General features: G+C 38.7%; 2 protein-coding genes across 2 annotated transcripts; both read left to right on the forward strand.

Moving 5' to 3' along the window:
• The first annotated feature begins 4955 nt into the window (after positions 1 to 4955).
• LOC147567296 (uncharacterized) lies at positions 4956 to 5698 on the forward strand. The gene is made up of 2 exons (XM_086657394.1): positions 4956 to 5166; positions 5286 to 5698. Exons 1-2 carry the CDS (start codon positions 4956 to 4958, stop codon positions 5696 to 5698), a joined length of 624 nt encoding a protein of 207 aa, XP_086513520.1.
• Positions 5699 to 8095: 2397 nt separating this feature from the next.
• On the forward strand, positions 8096 to 14086 carry LOC147567297 (respiratory burst oxidase homolog protein C-like). The gene is made up of 12 exons (XM_086669237.1): positions 8096 to 8674; positions 8943 to 9105; positions 9217 to 9265; positions 9877 to 9990; positions 10499 to 10927; positions 11033 to 11419; positions 11854 to 11949; positions 12065 to 12180; positions 12266 to 12368; positions 12520 to 12593; positions 12895 to 13358; positions 13826 to 14086. Exons 1-12 carry the CDS (start codon positions 8170 to 8172, stop codon positions 13933 to 13935), a joined length of 2610 nt encoding a protein of 869 aa, XP_086525363.1. The 5' UTR covers positions 8096 to 8169; the 3' UTR covers positions 13936 to 14086.
• Positions 14087 to 20280: the final 6194 nt, after the last annotated feature.

The raw sequence follows: 20280 nt of genomic DNA on the forward strand, positions 1-20280 counted from the left end.
ATGTTAGAGTGCTGTGTTTATCTTAAGGATTGGTGGAAACTGGAAACACCAACTTAATGCTACTTTCGTGGAGTTTGATCCGTTAAACGACAATTTCCTGAACTGATTTCCAGCACGTCTCAAGTTCAATCCCTTAATTGATGAAACAAAAAGATGCAAATTTTTTGGTTATGTAACTTTTTGTTATTAGTTTAGTAATTGTGTAATTTTGCTAAAAATGTAATTATAAATGAAATTAATTTTATTAATGGTTATTGTTGTTTTAAATAAATGCGAGCACGTTCGACCCGCGACCACTGAAGCCCGATCGAGCTAGCGGGTGCGGGCGGGCTACGGGCATCTGAAAGGGCCAAAGTGACCGGCCCGATCCACCTGACGATCTATAGTGAGTTTCGAGTTACGGTGCCCGATCCGCCCGAGTCCATCTTAAATATGCCCGCGGGCGTCCGAGTCCGATAGAATCCCACCCCTAGTGACACGCACGTGAAACTCAAAGGCAGAAAGCTGGGTCTTGTGGGAGTTAGTAACTGTGGGCTTTAGTCGATTAATTGTTTTCACAGGCACTCCTCATTTCTTAAGATTGAAAATAAAAATGTGGCCCCCAAAATTTTGTGGCCCAAAGCAAGGAAAAGCGACTGGGCCGACCCTGAACACTCTAAATTGAGAGTGTGCTCTTGAGTGTCTGTAAATAACTAACTCCACACCATCAGTGAGTATATAAGAGGGTGTCTAATTGGAGATGATTTTGTAAAAACAGTTCTAAAAATCCAATATGACACTCTAAGCTTTAGAGTTTGAGTGTCCCATTGGAGATGCTCTAAGTTAAAGAAAACCCTAAAGACTATCGAGTCAACCCGTGTCCACGTCATCAGGATGGTGAATCTGAAGGAAACCTGTCACCTAAGCCCGAAACTGTGAAATCGACATTAGTATCCTAGGCGCCTTAAGCCATGCTTTACTCTAAATACGTACAACCAGTTCTGCTCTGGTCATAATTCTGCTCTGAATCCTACAGAAACAAGGGAGGTCAGTGGACGATACCTTAAAATCCCGAAATATGAGAAGGTAGAAGTGTGCCTAGACTTTTCCAACGTAAGACCTAACCTAATCTAGGATTCGGGGCGGAGAATATCTTAAGAATCCATATAACTTTGGAAACAAAAGTCCATCGAAAAGTAATTTTTCATACGAAATCTACAAAATCGGCAATACAATTTATCGAATACGAAATATGCGCAAGTAAAGAAACTTATCCTTCTTACATCCACAAGAGCATAGTCTCGTTTGGAAGCTGGTGTTTAACCTGCGGATCATCGCAGCCGCTCGTCAGCAATCGGCTAGCCGAGCCTATATAAAGCAACATGTTCACCCTAACTAAGGCATCAAATGTTGAATCTCTAAACTCGGACTTCCAATTCAATTCATTAACTACAAAAAACGCCTTACTGACTTGAGTATGGGAGAGGTTTCTGAGTTTTTTTTGCAAGTATTGTCCTAGAATCATAAGGAATACTTGATCGTTTGGTACATCAAATCTTCATATCCTGAATGATACCCTAAAATCATTTTTAGACATCATCAGAAATAACCTTCTTTCAAAAGTTTTCCATCAAAATGTAGTTAAGCAAATTGTCAACTTTCAAAATTATCTCTCTCTAATGACTCTTTTTTTTTTTTCTCATGGCCCTATATTTCCCCTCTCTCTCCACCTTCCTCATCATCTTCAAACTCAAAAAATAACTTTTTCTCTCTATCATTTCCTTCTACCTTCTGTCTCTGTCATCTCCATGTCCCAGTCCCACCTCTCAAACCCTAACTAACTTTCTACTCTCTCACTGTCTCCTCTCCCTCCCTTATCTATCTCTCCCTCCCTTATCTATCTCTGTGAGGGAGTGAGAGATTAGAAAAAGATCTCTTTTTTTTCTTTTTTAAGTTTGAAAATAAATGTGATGAAGACATTGACGAAGAAGGGGGAGAGGAGAAGATTACACAATAGAGAGGACAAGTTAAAGAAAACGATAATCACGAAAGGGTAGTTTTGGAAAAACGTATACACTTCTGATGAAAACTTTTAAATTGTACGATCTAAATATTTCGAAAAGAAAATGACCAAACGGGAAATTTGTCATAAATAAGAGGCCACTTGGAAAATAACCCTCTATTTGTCTCGTTAAAAATAAGACTTTTGTCAATGCATGGTCTTTTTTAATTGTCTGAGATGCAAAATTACTAATTATGCGTTCATGAACTATTTCTTCAATGACATTTCCATTTACAGGTTATTCAATTAAATAAGTAAGTTATACTCTAAAACTACTCATTGCAGAATTCTCCGACACTATAGTTTTTGCTAAGTATTTATGTAAAGAACTTTCTTGAGAACGGTGATTCTTCTAACCTTTTTTTCTTTTTCACTTTTAGTATGTCCTGAGATGTGTACGCTTCATTCTCGTTGTATTTTAAATTAAATTTTTACCAAACACTTATAATCTAATTGAATAGTGCAACTCTATAAATTACGCGTGTAGTTAAACATTGAACAAAATAATATCTGACTAACTATTGCATTATGACTATGAATACTTATTTTTTGCATTAAAAAATAGAAGATTTTAATAAAATAATTTATGAATATACCAAGGAGTAAAGGAGAATATGAAATCTCAATACAATTGTTCTTCCATAGAACTTAATTTTAATCTTCCAACAAAAAAGAAATAGAACTTAATTTTAAAAATAATAATAAAACCAACCAGCCTTCTTCAATTCTAGGTGTTTAATTCTTGCACAGAACAAATACTTTAAATTTCTATTGTGGGCCCCATGATTGAGTTGTCATCAAATTTCCTTTCAAGAAGGTTAAGAGCATCTCCAATGCAAAACTCATAAAAATCTCTATTCATCATATGTGTCAAGTTCCAATTGAGATTCTCACTCCTAGGTGGCCTTAATAGAGATCCTCAATTTTTTTTTTGTCCCCAATACAAAACTCTAAACTTATCTTATTTACTTATGTGGCATAGTTATTTTTGTCAATAAATAATTAGTTATTTTAGAAAATATAGAAGACTCGATTTCTATTGGTTGAAAATCAAATATTGATGAGTTGGACAATTAGAGATATCTCAAGAGGACACTCTAGAAATAGAGTGTCCTCTTGAGTTATTTCTATTCCACCCTCGACACGTCATCTTAGAGATCCAAATAGAGTGTTGTATTGGAGATGAGTTTTAAGAAAAAACTCTAAAAATCCTAGATGGCACTTAGAGTTTCTAAGATTGAGTGTTGCATTGGAGATGCTCTAAATAAAAGGAGTGACGCACGACCTTTAAGGGTTTGAAGAGGTTTTTATTTTGACTGGGTTTTGGGGAACCCTTTAACTAATTGGACTCTTGGGGCCTTTCTACAAAGTCAGGCCCAAAGCAGCCGCTTTGGGCCTAGGCCGCCCCTGCTCGGACCTTGAAGAATTTAAATTCATGGGCCCCAAAGAACAAAAAGGTGCCCAATGGTCTGAAGTTGAAAGGAGATTCAACGAAACTTCGAAAGACAGTTTACTACCCGGTTCTCTCTTCCGCCAGTGTGTAGGTAATAATATTCTAAGCCTAAGGTAACATTTGTTTGTTTTTTCTCCACATCAGATCTAGAATGTGATTCGAGGTATGCATTAACTCGAATCTAATCTTAAAATGTTTTTATCTGACTCATGATGTCTGAGTTGTCGAACTAAATGATTCAGGTTGAATTTGCGTTCATTCTATTCAAACCTCTTATATATAGTAGAAAGACATATATGTTACACTCATCTTTTTGTGAAAATATTAGGAATGGACAAAAACTCTGAAGAGTTTGCACTTGGGCTATTCGATGCGCTTACGCGAAGGATACATATATCTAGAGATTCAATCAACAAGGTGGAATTGAGAGAAATGTCGGAGCATATGTTCAACCAAAGTTTTGATACTGGGCTTCAAATTTTCCTAGACATGTAATCAATTCAATGTTCATCAATTTTTTATATCCCCTTGATTAGTTTCTTGAATTATTCCTTTAAACTTGAGAAAGAAAAAGAATTGAAATCCAAGATGTAATTCAGGATGGACAAAGATGGAGACGGGAGAATCACCATAGATGAAGTCATTGAGGTAAGAGGCTAAGAGTAAACTCTGACATTTCAAATAACAAAAATTATCTTTTTTCTTTCCTAGATATACCCCTTACCTTTTTCTAATTTCTGAGATATAGAAACTATGAATCTAGCAATGAATCTTAGACACATATGGGACTTAATCAGTGAGAAGAATACTTTATGGGTCCGATGGGTAACGAGGAATCTGATCCGATACAAGAGTTTTTGAACCATGAAGGTCCCTACTAGGTGTTCGTGGTGTTGGAGACGTATACTTGCTTGTAGGGATCTGGCTAGAGGTATGGTTCAATACTTGATACACGATGGCGCAAAAACCATTTTTGGAGAGATGTTTGGCACCCTATGGGATCACTTATCAACTACTTCAAAGCTAATGGTCGATTCTCTTACTATATGAGGGAAGACGCCTTGGTATCAGACTTCTTACTGGAGGGTCGTTGGGAGTTCTCTGACCAGATTGGGCATACGTTCGAGGAGGTCTTTAATACTCTGAATGAAGTTGCAGTGGGAGGGATTGAAAAGGATACGGTGGGACGGAAGATAACTAATACGGGTAACTACACGGTTAGAGATACATACAACTTTATAAGGCGAAAAGACCAGTTAGTTCCCTGGTCAAAATTAGTTTGGTGTCCGGAGGGGATACCAAAACATTCATTTATAACTTGGATCGCTATGAAACGAGGGTTAAAGACCAAAGTAAAGTTAAATCACAGGGGCTGGATATAGATGAGGTTTGTCCACTATGTAAAGTAGCTAAAGAGTCCAATGAACACTTTTTCTTCCAATGTTCTTATTATCTTAAGGTATGGACAGATCTTCTAATGTTAATGGTATTAGGAAAATGCAACAGAGTGTTGGGTTGATGAAATTGAATGGTGTATTAACACTTTCGAAGGCAACTGAATTATATGACGACTCGGTAGCATGGTATTTATCGGGTTCTTCTATCATATTTGGATCGAACGCAATAACCGAGTCTTTCGGAGGGAGGAAAAAACAGAACAAATCCTATTCAGGTAAATAGTCAGCGACATCAAGACAAAGGTAATGACGTGGAAACGTAAACCGAATGGGTTGGATGGTGCTCACCAGATCTTAGAATGATGGAATCTGACTTTACCACTATCAATTCAAGTATTGAAAACTTGTAAATGGGCAAGCCCTAGTATGTATCAGACTCTAATCAGTACCGATGGGGCCTTTGATGATGTCTCAGGTGGTTATGGTGCGATCTTGAGAACCTCACGAGGTGAGCCTATAATAGCAGCAGCAGCAGCATGGTCAGAGAGAAGGTCGGTAATTATGCATGAGATGCAGAGAATTTGCTTAGGGTTAAAGCTAGCGGCGAAATTTGGTAAAAGACGAGTGAAGATCGCTACGGACTCCTCCCTTGTTGTTTCGATTTTGTCTTATGAGGGGAAGAAGCCTCCCTGGCAACTTATCCGTGTAGTCCGAGAAATATGCGAGTTATGGAGGCAAATGGATGAATGCTCTATTCAACATGTTTACCGAGAAATCAACCAAGCAGCAGATTACCTATCGAAATGAAGCCAGTATCGGGATATATAGAGATGTTACCACATAATCTACCGTCTGACCTTCAGAAGATTGTAGATGACGACAAAAGAGGAGTTATTAGAGTTCGACATAGCTAGTTAGCAAGACAACATTGGCTCTAATCTTTATCGTTTATTTGTTTCTCTCTTGACATTTTGATGTATTATTGTTTTTTCTCTATTTTTTCTATTCCTTTTTGTTTGGGTTCGGGCCTTTATTTCCGCTGACAAATTCAAATAAAAAAATATGTCTTATTCTTGAGTAAGGTTAGAGAGAGAACTAGGGTTTTCTTTGGAGAAGATCCTTTTGTGAAGAAATTTGAAGTAATCAATTGGTATCTATCTATAGCTACTATCTAATGTGTTTTCTTTGTTAATGAAAAGAACAACAACAATGTTAGTGTTTATGTTGAATGCAAATTTGTGATTGAAGGATGATGAGTTTGAGTATATGGTTTTATATCCCTTATGTTATACATAGTTTTTTCTTTGTTGAAAGATAATGTTATACTTAGTTATTATTTTTTTCTTAAATCTCCAACATTCTGATGAAAACTTTTAAACAATTCGATCTAAATTCACATTTCGAAAAGAATGAGGCCAAATGGAAAATTTGTCATAAATAAGGGTCACTTGGAAAATAACCTTCTATTTCTTTTTCTGTTGAGATAAATAACCTTCTCCATTTGTTTCATTAAAAACAAGACTTTTGTCAATGCATGATTTTTTTTAATTGTCTGTATGTGAATACACAAAATTATAGTTTAAAAAGTCAAATATGTTTTAATCAAATATTAATATTGTCAGATAACGAGGAGAAACAGGAAAAAAACAAGGGAGATTTTGACATTGACCCCCACTTTTATATCGATATTAGGACTACAACCCCGTTTTTTTTTTAACTTTTGATTTACACCCCCACGTGGATGGAAAACGATAGTTTCTGGTTAAGTGTCAAGTGTGCGAACTGCACATGTGAATCAAGACACAAATGCCCTTATTTAAATTTTTATTTCTAAGTCTAGACCATCTTCTTCCTTTTTTTGCCATTAATTAGCTTCATCCACCTCAATCATGACCACTCCCCTTTTTTGCCATTAATTAACTTCATCCTTTTTTTGCCATTAATTATCATCACCACCATCTTCATCTTCATCACCTATCTCCATCTTCATTACCTTCATGTAAAAGATAATAAAAGAAAGATCTTCCTGCAGCAAACAACATTAGGGACATGGATTCATCACAAAATCTTATTGATAATTAAGTAAAGATCGAATCTGGAAACATCAGGAAATTCCCAAAATTTCATTCGTCATTAGTTTATAAAAAAAGATCATCTTCTTGGAACAAACAACTACAAATCTCTGTACTTGCATAGTTGCATCTCGTGGGTCACATTGAGCCACCTATGTATGTTGAAAGGTGTACACTAAGAAAATTTGAAGTTGAGAAAATCTAATTCTATTGTTCTAGTTCAAATGTTTAATGAGATTTATGAAACATAAATAGAACTGGAAGTAATTAAGCTTGCTTTCATTGAGTCGATCATCACAGAAGCATAATTAGTTAATTACAACATTAATGGGATCAAACCCAACCGATCTGCATATTGTGTTGTTTTATGAAAATGTTGTATATGAAGTAAAATATTGTGAACCATTGCCTTCAATTTAGGCATTGATATGCAGGGTATTTCTGGTGTGATTGAAATTGAGGTGAGTTGTTGATGGTGCACTTTCTCACTCTACAGATTACTTGGATGAGGTTCATCTCTTAAAAATAACAATGAAGATTCTCTCTCTCTCTCTTGCTGCTTCTTAGCTTTAAATTTGGTATCAAATTTAATTTTTTGTTTGTGATTTACGCTCTTGAGATCATCCTGTTAGTGATGAGAATGGAAATCGCGGTGATGGTGGTGGTGGTGGTAGTAGGTGAAGATGAAGATGGTGGTGGTCATGGTGGCAGTGGGAGACGAATATTAAGATGATGGTGGTGGTGGATTGTGAAGATGGGATGACCACTGTGGTGGTGGATGATGATTAATTGGTGGTGGAATGATTAATGGGGAATGAATGAAGAAGATGGTCTTCCAGCTGGAAATACAAATTTAATTGAGGGCATTTTTGGCATGATTCACATGTGCAGTTCGCACACTTGACACTTAACCAGAAACTAACATTTTACATCCATATGGGGGTGTAAATCAAAAGTTAAAAAAAACGGGGGTGTAGTCCTAATATCGATATAAAAGTGGGGGTCAATGTCAAAATCTCCCAAAAAACAAACATATAATTTGGTGCATATTTTATTTTGTTCTGACAAGGACCTACCTCCAACCCAAGACTCTCATACACTATTTTTATGTTATATATATACATGTATAAGTGTAATATCAAATTAAACTTACATCCCAATCAAGCATATCATTAGTTCAACAAAAAAACACTCAAGCATACAATTATGCGCCCGTCTTATATCAATGGAGGAGGTAGCAGAAAGAACAGCAACAACAATCTCATATATAACGAGGATGAGGCCTACGTTGGAATCACTGATCTGGATGTTTATGACGACGATTCCATTGCCCTTCACCCTGCTAAATCTATCGATGGAGGAGCAAATGAACACGAAGATCCAAAAGTCACTCTCTTGTCCAAAACTAGTGGTAATACTCTAGTAAGGAGATCATCCTTCCGTTCTTCTTCGGTTATAAGAAATGCTTCATCAACAATCAAGCAGGTGGTCACTCAGGAGCTTACAAGTATTGATTCCATCAAGCAAAGGCCCTCCACCTCTGATCCTCCTTTCAGTCAAACCAAAACTTCTGCCGGTCGGACCTTGAAGGAATTTAAATTCATGAGTCCCAAAGAACAAAAAGGCGCCCAATGGTCCCAAGTTGAAAAGAGATTCAACGATACGTCCACAAACGGCTTACTACCCCGTTCTCTCTTCCGCCAGTGTGTAGGTAATAATATTCTAAGCTTCAGGTAGCATGGTTTTGTTTTTTCTCCTCATCAAATCTAGAATATGATTCGAGGTAAGCATTAACTCGAATCAGATTTCCAAATATGTTTTTTTTCTGATTCATGATGTCTAAATTGTTGGACTGAATGATTCAAGTTATTGATTTTGAATTCAAATGATTCAGAAAATAAAAGACAATCATCACTTAATAGAAAGACATACATATTACAGCTCAAAATGTCACCTTGTTGACTTGTGAAAAATATTAGGAATGGACAAAAGCTCTGAGGAATTTGCACTTGGGTTATTCGATGCGCTTACTCGAAGGACAAATATATCTGGAGATTCAGTCAATAAGGCGCAATTGAAAGAAATGTGGGAGCATATGTTCGACCCAAGTTTCGATTCTAGGCTTCAGATTTTCCTAGACATGTAAGGGATTTCATGTTCATCAATTTTCTCATATGGTCTTATTTTCTAGAATTATTCCTTTAAAGTTGAGAAAATAAAACAAAGAAAACTAAAATCCAAGATATAATTCAGGGTGGACAAAGATGGAGATGGGAAAATCAGCATAAATGAAGTCATTGAGGTAAGAACAAACTAAATTTCAAATAAATTTAAGGGTTGATTCATGTTTGGCACCTCAAATACAATTAATTCGTTTATTTGACCCCTAGAATATGGTCACTGTTTGGCTCTAAAAGGGGTTTGGACAAAAATGCCAACTCTAATTTTTTTTCCTAGATATACCCTTACCTTTTTCTAATTTTTCGATTCCTTCCTCTCCTTCCTTTCTCTATCTTCTTTATGTTCGTCTATCTCCTTTATGTTACTCTCTTCTGTCTTTCTCTCATCTACTGTCTTCTATATTGAGGACAACAATCAATGGAAATAAACGCAAGAGAGAAATTAAAAAGAAGTGAAGGTAGCCAACAACTCTTGGTTTGAGTGGTAACAGGTTTAGTCTTCCACCTCAGAGGTCAAGGGTTCGAGACACGCTGACAATTAAAAAAAAAGTGAAGGGTAAATCTGAAAGAAAAAAATTAAAAATTATTTTTCTAAAGGGTACAAATAGGCTAACAAGCCAATTAGTCACATTTATTAAGGGAAGCGGGCGAGTTAGTCACATTAGAGAGGTCAAAAACCCAAACACAAATTCGTCTTAATTTACTAATCAAATGAAAGAAAATTGTGGTGCAGATTATGAGGCACTGTGCTTCTGCAAACAATCTCTCGAAAATTAAAGAACAAGCGGAAGAATATGCTACTGTAATCATGGAAGAGCTTGATCCATACAATATCGGCTATATCATGGTAATTTCATTATCCAGCCCGGCATTATTAAACTTATTTAAGTTTCTTTTCCGAGACAACAAGACTCTAGTATCTAACCAACAAACTTATTTTCCCAAAGTTTTGACTAATATATGGAGTGAAGCATGAAGTGCCTAACCAACAAACACAAGGGCTTCCAATTTAAAGAAGGAATTGATTCCCTTGGGTTTGAAGGGGAGACCTTTAGCAGTGATGATATATAGCATGACTGCAATGCTGGCAGAATTTTGACCAGCTTAGGTGGACATGCGGGATTTAAAGAGAGAATTGAGCTCCACTTGTCTCTCTAAATCTTGTCTATGTAAGGCGGTCGGGATTTAGCCTTCCAAGGAGTCAAGCAAAATCTACTTTTCGTGAAGTAATTAGTTACCGCTACACTTACACCATAACACTAACTTTGATTTTTAAAAAAAATCCAAAGAAAACTTTGAATTTTAAAAAAAATCCAAAGAAAACTTTGAATTTGATAACTAATAATGGAGAACAGATTCAAGACCTGAAGATGGTATTATTAGAAGCTCCCGATCAACCTAGTAGAAGGAGAGAAAGTGTTATCAGAAGTGAATTGCTCAGCCAACAACTTAAACCTACCACGGAGCTTAATCCGCTGAAAAGATGGCATAACAGGAGCAAGGACTTCATCTTAGATAACTGGCAGAGGGTTTGGGTACTTCTACTATGGGTGTGTATCACATTGGGTCTCTTTACTTACAAATTTGTTCAGTATCGAAACAAGGCGGCGATCTACCATGTTATGGGGTATTGTGTCTGCACGGCCAAAGGTGCAGCCGAGACTCTCAAATTCAACATGGCATTGATATTGCTACCTGTATGTCGCAACACCATGACATGGCTCAGAAACAAAACCAAGTTAGGTGTTGTCGTCCCTTTTGACAATAACATCAACTTCCACAAGGTTACTTTATCTCCAAATTGAAATATGTTTCTTTTTATTATCTGAGTCTGTTGCGTCTGAGTCTAACATGTCTGAATATGAATCTGAATCGTCTAACCCCCGCAGGTGATTGCGATTGGCATTGCAGTTGGGGTAGCCTTGCACGCGGGAGCTCATCTAACATGTGATTTTCCACTTCTCCTGCACGCGTCGGATGAAAAATATGAGCCTTTGAAGACTTACTTTGGGGAAAACCAGCCTCAGAACTATTGGTGGTTTGTGAAGGGGATAGAAGGAGTGACAGGGATAGCAATGGTGGTGCTGATGGCAATAGCATTCACATTAGCCACCCCATGGTTCAGACTTAATAGGATTAATCTCCAAAAGCCTTTCAAATGGTTAACCGGATTCAACATGTTCTGGTATTCCCACCACTTATTCATCATTGTATATGCTCTCCTCATAGTCCATGGAGTCAAACTCTATCTCACCAAAGAATGGTACAAGAAAACTGTAAGTATTAATCAAATTAATTAGTACCTAATTGAATCTGCATATTCTCACAAAAAAAAAAAACATAACAAGTTACTGCCACAAACCGAGTTTCGAACTCGTTGAACCACTTAATTGGAGATCGACTAAGGACAAATGAGGGCTCCCCCCGAACCCGAGCCGATTTCTGACTAACTGAATCTGATCGTTCGATTTAAACTGCAAGTTATCAACGCAAGTGTCATGTTTAAACCTCACATTATGTGCAAGAAAAATGTACAAGGTTCCGATATACAAATTTTTCTTGTAAAATTCGTCAAGGGCCACATTCTTAAAACTCGCTTCGAACCTCCCAAATCTCAGGACCGGCCCTGACTACACCTTGTGGTGATGGCCTTACCATAAATAACTAATTAAGTAATGACAGTTCCTCCTTACTTTGCTTCTTATGGCAGACATGGATGTATCTGGCTGTCCCTGTGATGCTTTATATTTTGGAAAAGTTGATTAGATTCTTCAGATCAAATATCGAATTAGTCAAGATACTTAAGGTATGTGAGCAGGGCAAAAATTAAAATTAACCCGGTTCTGTTTTCTCTATCTCTTCTTAATCACAATTGGTAGATTATGTAAGTTTCTTTTTCTTTCTTTTTTTCCCTTTTGAAGGTTGGTGTCTATCCTGAAAATGCAATGGCACTACACATGTCTAAACCACTAGGCTTCAAATACAAGAGTGGACAATACATGTTTATAAAGTGTCCTGTTATCTCTCCTTTCGAATGGTTTGTACATACAACTAACTACTATCCTATTATATATTCAATAGAATAACAATTTCAATATTAAATTCTATATTGAAATATATAGGCATCCATTTTCCATAACGTCCGCTCCTGCACAAGATTATTTGAGTCTTCTCATTCGAACTGAAGGAGACTGGACCAAACAACTCAAAGTCGAATTCTCTAATGTATGTTCATTGTTTTATTAGTTCCATTGTTTTACTAGATTTGTCATATCTAAGTCGATTAATTAAAGATTCCAAATTTTAAGAAAACAGTAAATTAATCATAACTAGTCAGATACTTAACATGACGGATGAATATCTATGATGAAAACAGGCATGCCGCCCCTTCAACAACGGGAATAACGGGCGTTTGAGTGCTCATTTCCTGCAAGGAGAAAACAACCCAAGGTATCATCCACCCGCCATTCTATAATTTACTCATAATATTATTTTATTTTTTTGTTGAATTGATTACTCATAATATTATACAAAAGATAATGATTTTCAATCCGACTTCCATTCTTCATTTATTTGGGAGCTATAAAAGAACAGTGTTGTGGTGATCGACTTATATGTCTTTATGTATCTATTTTTCAAAAAAGAGAAATTAAGAGAAGGTTAAGCATGTGTTTCTTAACTTGTTGAGGACTATATGGTAATTCGGACTTTGAAAATGTGTAGAAAGTAAACTAATGAGAAGTGATTGCAGTTTGCCAAAAGTGTTTATAGACGGTCCATACGGTGCACCAGCACAAGACTACAAAAACTACAAAATAGTATTATTGGTGGGATCGGGGATTGGAGCCACCCCAATGATAAGCATAGTTAAGGATATTATGCAAGACAGTCGGAGAAAAATAGGGTCAAAGATAAAGAAGGCTTATTTGTATTGGGTGACACGGGAGGCAGGAACGTTCGAGTGGTTCAAAGACGTGATGAATGAGTTGGTCGATGTAGAGGATGAGGGAGTGATAGAGGTTCACACCCACTGCACTGGGGTGTACGGAGAAGGTGACTCTAGGTTTGCACTCATAGCTATGCTTCAATCACTCAATTACGCTAAGAATGGTATAGATGTTGTATCTGGCACAAGAGTGAAGACCCATTTTGGTAGACCTAATTGGCGCGAAGTCTTCAAGAGGATTGCTCTCAATCACAGAGATTCACAAGTCGGTCAGTTTCTACTTTCCTTTCATTTCACTTCCTATAGTTTTCCTCCAGCTATTGGAATCGTGCAAACGAGTTTTCTGTGCTGCAAGTACTTATTTATGTTTTCGTATGTTGGGGCTTCACCACTTTTAAACACGTCAAAAAAAGGTGACTTGAATTTCTTAGAGGGACACTACGCTTTGAATGTGAAATTGCTTTACAACACACCCTTCCAAACCTATACTTCAGTAAGACCATCGAGTTGGCAACTTATTCTAGGATTATATGGTCAACCCTATGAGGCTATGAACTACTAGCCATATTGTACAATTTGGTGCTTTTAAGGCTGGTAGCTCCATACGAGTCATGACGAAAGGTAGTGTTTAATCCCTTTTAAGGGATACAAAATTAACATCGCTTGCCCCTTATTCGGGACTGATTTACAAAGACATCAACAACTAATTGTCTTTAAAATTGAATTTAATTACCAGGTGTGTTCTATTGCGGGCCACCGGAAGTGGTGAAGGATCTTGCGGAACAAGCACATAATTTCACTCACAAGACATCCACCACGTTTGATTTCCATAAGGAGAACTTCTAATCGCCACTAAGAAATTGTCCAGGACAGCATCTATTTGAACTTTTCCTTCTCTCTTTTCCCTTTTTAATCCTCTCTAAAATTTATCCTCCTTCGTTTATATCAATGTAAGTAGTTTGTTTACATAATACCTAATGGGTTTTTTTGTTGTCTCTTTCGAGTTGTTCTTTACTAATTTTCCTGGTTTCTTTAGGTTCTCTCTCTTTTGGTTTATTATGTCGGACTACACCTTATATTCTTGATTGCTATGTACCCATTGTCCAATGTGGGACTATTCTCACACGCCCCCTCACGTGTAGGGATCTTTGACCCTAACACGTGTATTTCTTCCGGCGTGGAGCCTAGCTCTGATACCATGTTAAGTTTGTGGCCATCCAACTCAAAACCAATTGGCAATGAGTGAAGAGGACCTAGACCTTATATTCTTGGTTGCTAGGTACCCATTGTTCAATGTGGGACTATTCTCACAATGTCACTCTCCACCACTAAAAATTGTAACACGATTTTTTTTTTTTTGTTGAAAAGTAACACGCTAGTTATGTGCATCAGTGCATGGTTATTTCACCTTAAGACGTATACTATGATGTGGGTATAGACTTCCGTCAGGTAATTACATTTTGGCTAGCTTTGTAAGAAAATAACACCACCCTATTTCCAATGAGAGCGGTGTTATTACATTTTGCCAATGCACTGATGCACATAACTAGCGTGTTACTACAACCAGAGACTTAACATGTTAGTATAGATAGGCTTTAAATTCTCCCTGCTACCGTCGAATTTGGTAGAGCGAAGTCCCCTAAGATTCAACTGTCCTGGTAGACCAAGATCAGGACCACAACCAGAGCCGGGGTCGCGGTAACCCAACCAGAGCCGAGGTGGGGTTGGTGACCCAGCCCGCTGGTGTGCACATGTGAGAAAGAGATGAGGTGGAGGTGTGCTTAGGTAAAAGTGTGCCTCTAAAAAGTGATGGGTCTCTTCTCCAGAGAGCACTATTGTAACCCCAATTGGCCACACCCCTTACACCCAATTTTCCTCATATAAACTCAAACTAGTTTCTCTCCTTGAACCATGTGGGATAGAACACTTTGTTTGAAGTTTTCATGTCTATTTTGGAAAGGAGGAAGAAAAAGGTTTTACACTTTATACTATAAGTGTTGATAAGAACAAAAGTTGTTTTTGGTTGTTTATGAGAAAAAAGTGTTCCCCCAAAGTTTTCCTCTAAAAGGTGAGCACATTTCACCTCATTTTATTCAACCATCCATATAAAACTAACAGGTAAGACTTGCACTGCCCGTCATGAACTTTAGGAAACTTGTTTGCCCATCGGACCCAGGTGCTGCCTGTCAAGGCTGTCGTGCATCCCGTTTGTATCTAGAATATGGGCGCTCTAGGTCGGGCTTCAGGCTCAATTTTGCTCCTACTTGGCAATATTGCTCTTTCTTGGAGATCAAATAAACAAAGGATTATTGTCGTCTATTGAAGCCTAGTATCAAACTTTGGCTAACTTATTGTGGGAACTTTAATAGATTAAGTATCTTTTCAAAGATCTTGAATCCTGCATCTCTTATGTCTGTTTACTTTGATAATTGCGCTCCACAAGTTGAAAACTGTTATAACTAAAAGTCGCGGAAGCTATCGAACCTATCCTAGAAATTGATCCGATTATGAAGATTAATCGAAAAGCTAAGTCAAAATCAAATATGCGAACAGAATTTAACGAGGTTCGGCTTTAAAGCCTACGTCCTCGGGCGAACAAGAAATCTTTATTGAAGGATAGATGAAGACGACTCACACAACCCGCAAGTTCGTCCCAAGATGGTACCGTATAGAAATTAACCTCTATACTAAATCTTCGACGACCGAGAAATTTAACACCGCTCAAAACTATGAACAAAAAATTTCTCTCTCACTTGCTCTCTCTCTTTAGCTCTCTCTAAAGAAGAGTTGTTGTTGCTTGTGTTGATTGATGATAGGCTCTCAATACCCCATATATATATATATGCAAGGGTTTCCAAATTTTGAGTCCAATTTGGACTCAAAATTGGAGTCGGTGGAATGGGATGCCAATTCCACCGACCTTCACCAAACCGCCTACCAATTTGATGAAACCGCCTCATTGATGAAACGGCCTCTTACAATTCTCCACCTCGTACATAATTTGATACACTTCAAATTTTGGACGAACACCAGGATACTCCTTGTAAGATATATCTTCTTCTTGTAACTTCATCCGACTGCACCATATGACCATGGTTGCCTACGTACCCTTTTACAGGATCAAGCCTACCGTAGTTCTACCAACCCTTCACATAAAGATTACCTTGTCGCCATTACGCCCTTTCGGGCAACTTAACACGAGCCGATTTGTAGCAATTTCAGGCAATGCTGAAACTTGTTACATGTCACCACTTTAGTCAACATGTCCGCGGGATTCTCATCAGTGTGTACCTTCATGAGAGAAACATCACCTTCCTCTATGACATCTCGTACAAAGTGATACCTGACATCGATATGCTTAGTGCGAGCATGATGAACCTGATTCTTCGCCAAGTGGATCGCACTTTGACTATCACACCATACATCTACGCACTCCTGCTTAACCCCTAGATCATCCAGAAGACCCCACAACCACAATGCTTCCTTCACACCCTCGGCCATAGCCATATACTCGGCCTCCGTAGTAGATAAAGCAACTGTAGATTGTAACATCGATCGCCAACTAACTGGAGCACCATGTACCCTAAATACATAACCAGTAGTAGATCGTCTTCTATCTAGATCGCCAGCATAATCTGAGTCAACATAACCGCTTACCTGACATGTGTCTCCACCAAAGCACAAACCCGTATCAACGGTACCCTTCAAGTATCTCAAAGACCCACTTCACAGCTTCCCAATGTGTCTTCCCCGGGTTTTCCATAAACCTACTAACCACACTGACCGCTTGTGAAATATCCGGACGAGTACACACCATAGCGTACATCAAACTGCCAACTGCACTAGCATACGGTACACGATCCATATGATCCTTCTCCACCGTAGTAGTGGGAGATTGTTTTCCCGAGAGCCTAAAGTGTGGTGCCAAAGGTGTTGACACCGCCTTCGCATTCTGCATCCCGAATCGAGAAACTACTCGTTCGATGTAACCTTTCTGACTCAAGTACAGTTTCTTACTTGACTGCTCTCTCTTAACTCCATTCCCAATATCTTCTTTGCAGCGCCCATGTCTTTCATCTCAAACTCTTGACTGAGTTGAGATTTCAACTTATTTATCTCCACCATGCTTCGAGAAGCAATAAGCATGTCATCCACATACAAAAGGAGATAAATAAAGTCACCTTCGCGAAGCTTCTTGATGTATACACAACAATCATAGTCACTTCTGCGAAAACCATGCTTTAGCATGAAAAAATCAAATCGTTTGTACCACTGGCGAGGGGATTGTTTTAATCCGTAAAGAGATTTCCTCAAACGACATACTTGATTTTCTTTGCCCTCAACCTTGTATCCCTCAGGTTGAGCCATATAAATTTTTTCTTCCAAATCTCCGTGCAAGAAGGCGGTTTTAACATCGAGTTGTTCCAGCTCAAGATCACTATGAGCAACAATACTCAATAGCACCCGAATAGAAGTATGTTTCACGACTGGTGAGAAAATCTCATTGTAGTCGACCCCTTCTTTCTGTGCATAACCCTTGGCCACTAGTCTTGCCTTATACCTTGTACCCTTGATTTCGGAAGAATCCTCTTTCTTCTTGTACACCCATTTACAACCAATAACAGACTTACCTTCTGGCAATGGGACAACCTCCCATGTCTGGTTCTTGTGAAGAGACTCCATCTCTTCTTGCATAGCAACCAACCAACTCTCTCTTTCTGCCGCGGCGATAGCTTGTTTGAAGGTGACCGGCTCGTCGTCTTCCACCGAGAGTGCATATTCAACCACATTTGCCTGCCCGTAATGCCTAAGAGGTTTGTCTGACCCTAACCTCTGTACCGGCTTATATAACCGTTTCGGCCTAGTGTGTACCGAAACATCCTGCTGTTGTTGTTGTAAAACTTGTGTACCTTCCCCTTGAACCTCCTCATGATCGGGTTCATCAATTTCCTCATCCTGAGTATTATCCTGATGCTCCACCTGATCATGATTCCTAGAAACCCGTTGGTCTTCGGCTTCTACTTCCACTACTTGAGCTTTAGTAGACCCAACATCACCACAACTAGGCACCGTAGCTTTCGCCATAGCTACAATAGATGACTCATCAAACACCACATCTCTGCTGATTACAAACTTCTTGTCTTCCGTACACCATAGCCGATAACCCTTGACTCCTGTAGCATATCCTAAGAAAATTGCCTTCTTTGCTCTATTGTCAAGTTTGTTACCTTTAACATGGTAATAGGCCGTACAACCGAAAACCTTAAGTCTCCCGTAATCTGCATGTTCACCTGACCACACCTCGTAAGGTATGCCGCCATCTAAAGAAGAATGTGGAGACCTGTTCACAATATAACAAGCGGTAGCAACAGATTCTGCCCACCATTCTACGCCTAATCCCGAATTGGAGCGCATAGATCTAGCCTTCTCAAGTAGTGTACGGTTCAATCTCTCTGCGACTCCATTCTGCTGAGGTGTGTTTACTACTGTCCAGTGCCTCACAATGCCTTCCTGATTACAAAACTCCTTGAATGCCCCATCCGTGTACTCGGTCCCATTATCCGACCTTAACGTCTTCAGCTTTCGACCAGTTTTGTTCTCAACCATTGCTTTCCACACCATGAATGTGTTGAATACCTCATTCTTATGCTTCAGAAAATAAAGCCAGACAAATCTCGAATGATCATCAACGAATGTAACAAAATACCTGGAACCACCCTTGGAAGGTAACTTTGCCGGTCCCCAGACATCGGTATGTACGTAGTCTAATACCTCTTTGCTTCTGTGCTTGCTTGTAGAGAACGTCACCCTGTGCGCCTTCCCGAACACACAATGCTCACAAAACTCCATGCAAGGCTTCTTATGTCCTTCAACAAGCCTTTCCCGCACATCAGAGATAGACCCTTTTCTGACATATGCCCAAGGCGCATATGCCAAAGCCTCGTACTAGCCGTTGGATCCCTTCCACTGATTCCTACTGCTACATCTCCAGTAATTGTTGTCCCCAAAAGTTTGTATAAATTACCGTAACGAGTACCTCTCATTACCACCAAAGAACCCTTAACGACTTTTATGGAGCCATTCTCTATAATTATCTTACAGCCGTTCCGCTCCAACACACCAAGGGAAATTAGATTTTTCCGCAAATCGGGTATGTGTCTTACGTCCGTCAATGTTCTCACCACTCCATCGTACATCTTGATACGTATTGTTCCGAGTCCCACAGTTTTACATATACTATCATCACCCAGTATAACTGTACCACCATCTATACTCCTATAGGTAGTAAACAACTCTCTATTTGGACACATATGGTGTGACGCCCCTGAATCAAGCATCCACTTATCGAAGATTTTCTCAGACACCTCTGTCACCGAGAAACATTCATCCGCCTCTTCTGATACATATCCCGCCTCTTGCATCTCTTGTTTCCCCTTGTAGCCTTCGTTCTTTTGCTTCAACTTTCTCTTTGGACAAGCCGCTTTAAAGTGGCCAAGCTCACCACAACTAAAGCACGTTTTCTTGAAAGAGCCTCTAGATTTGGATCTAGATTTCCCGCCCTTTCCCTTTCCCCTTTCATTACTCCTCCCCCTCGTTACAAACAACCCTTGTGCTTGTTCTTTGTCTACTCCACCCGACGCCATACTGCTAGTAGCAACCTTACGAAGGTCATCCGCTAATAGCGAATTTCTCGTCTCTTCCATGCTTAGACTATCACCAACAAGCATCAAAGTTTGAACAAGGTTCTCATAGGATTTAGGCAATGAAAGTAACAATATGAGGGCTTGGTCCTCATCCTCAACCTTAACATCAATATCCTTCAAATCTGAGATAATCCTGTCAAACCTATTCACATATTCCTGAATAGAAGAACCCTCTTCCATTCTACATGTGAATAATTTGGATTTTAAGTAGACCCGATTCGTTAAAGTTTTCGTCATGAAACTGCTTTCTAGCTTTAACCACACACCCGCCGCCGTTGTTTCTCCGTCTACTAGGAACGCCACGTCCCTCTCAAGACACAACATAATGGTAGCCCGTGCTTCGAGATCTAACTCCTCCCAATCCTCATCTGACATATCTCCTGGTTTCTTTCCCGTCAACGTCTTGTGTAATTTCTGCGAGATTAACAGATTCTTCATCTGCATCCGCCAATAAGAAAAATCGTTTTTCCCATTGAACTTCTCTATC

This window comes from Eschscholzia californica, unplaced genomic scaffold, assembly GCF_041429995.1.
Source record: "Eschscholzia californica isolate CP2 unplaced genomic scaffold, dmEscCali1.0.p SCAF_1, whole genome shotgun sequence".
NCBI classification, from domain to species: Eukaryota; Viridiplantae; Streptophyta; class Magnoliopsida; order Ranunculales; family Papaveraceae; genus Eschscholzia; species Eschscholzia californica.

Excerpts from the sequence above, each read along its gene's own strand:
- LOC147567296 (XM_086657394.1), top strand. The coding sequence starts at position 4,956 with ATGGACAGATCTTCTAATGTTAATGGTATTAGGAAAATGCAACAGAGT. Across the intron at positions 5,167-5,285 it reads ACAGAACAAATCCTATTCAG|TATTGAAAACTTGTAAATGG; the intron begins GTAAATAGTCAG and ends TATCAATTCAAG.
- LOC147567297 (XM_086669237.1), top strand. The coding sequence starts at position 8,170 with ATGCGCCCGTCTTATATCAATGGAGGAGGTAGCAGAAAGAACAGCAAC. Across the intron at positions 9,991-10,498 it reads ACAATATCGGCTATATCATG|ATTCAAGACCTGAAGATGGT; the intron begins GTAATTTCATTA and ends AATGGAGAACAG. Across the intron at positions 12,181-12,265 it reads GTTATCTCTCCTTTCGAATG|GCATCCATTTTCCATAACGT; the intron begins GTTTGTACATAC and ends TGAAATATATAG.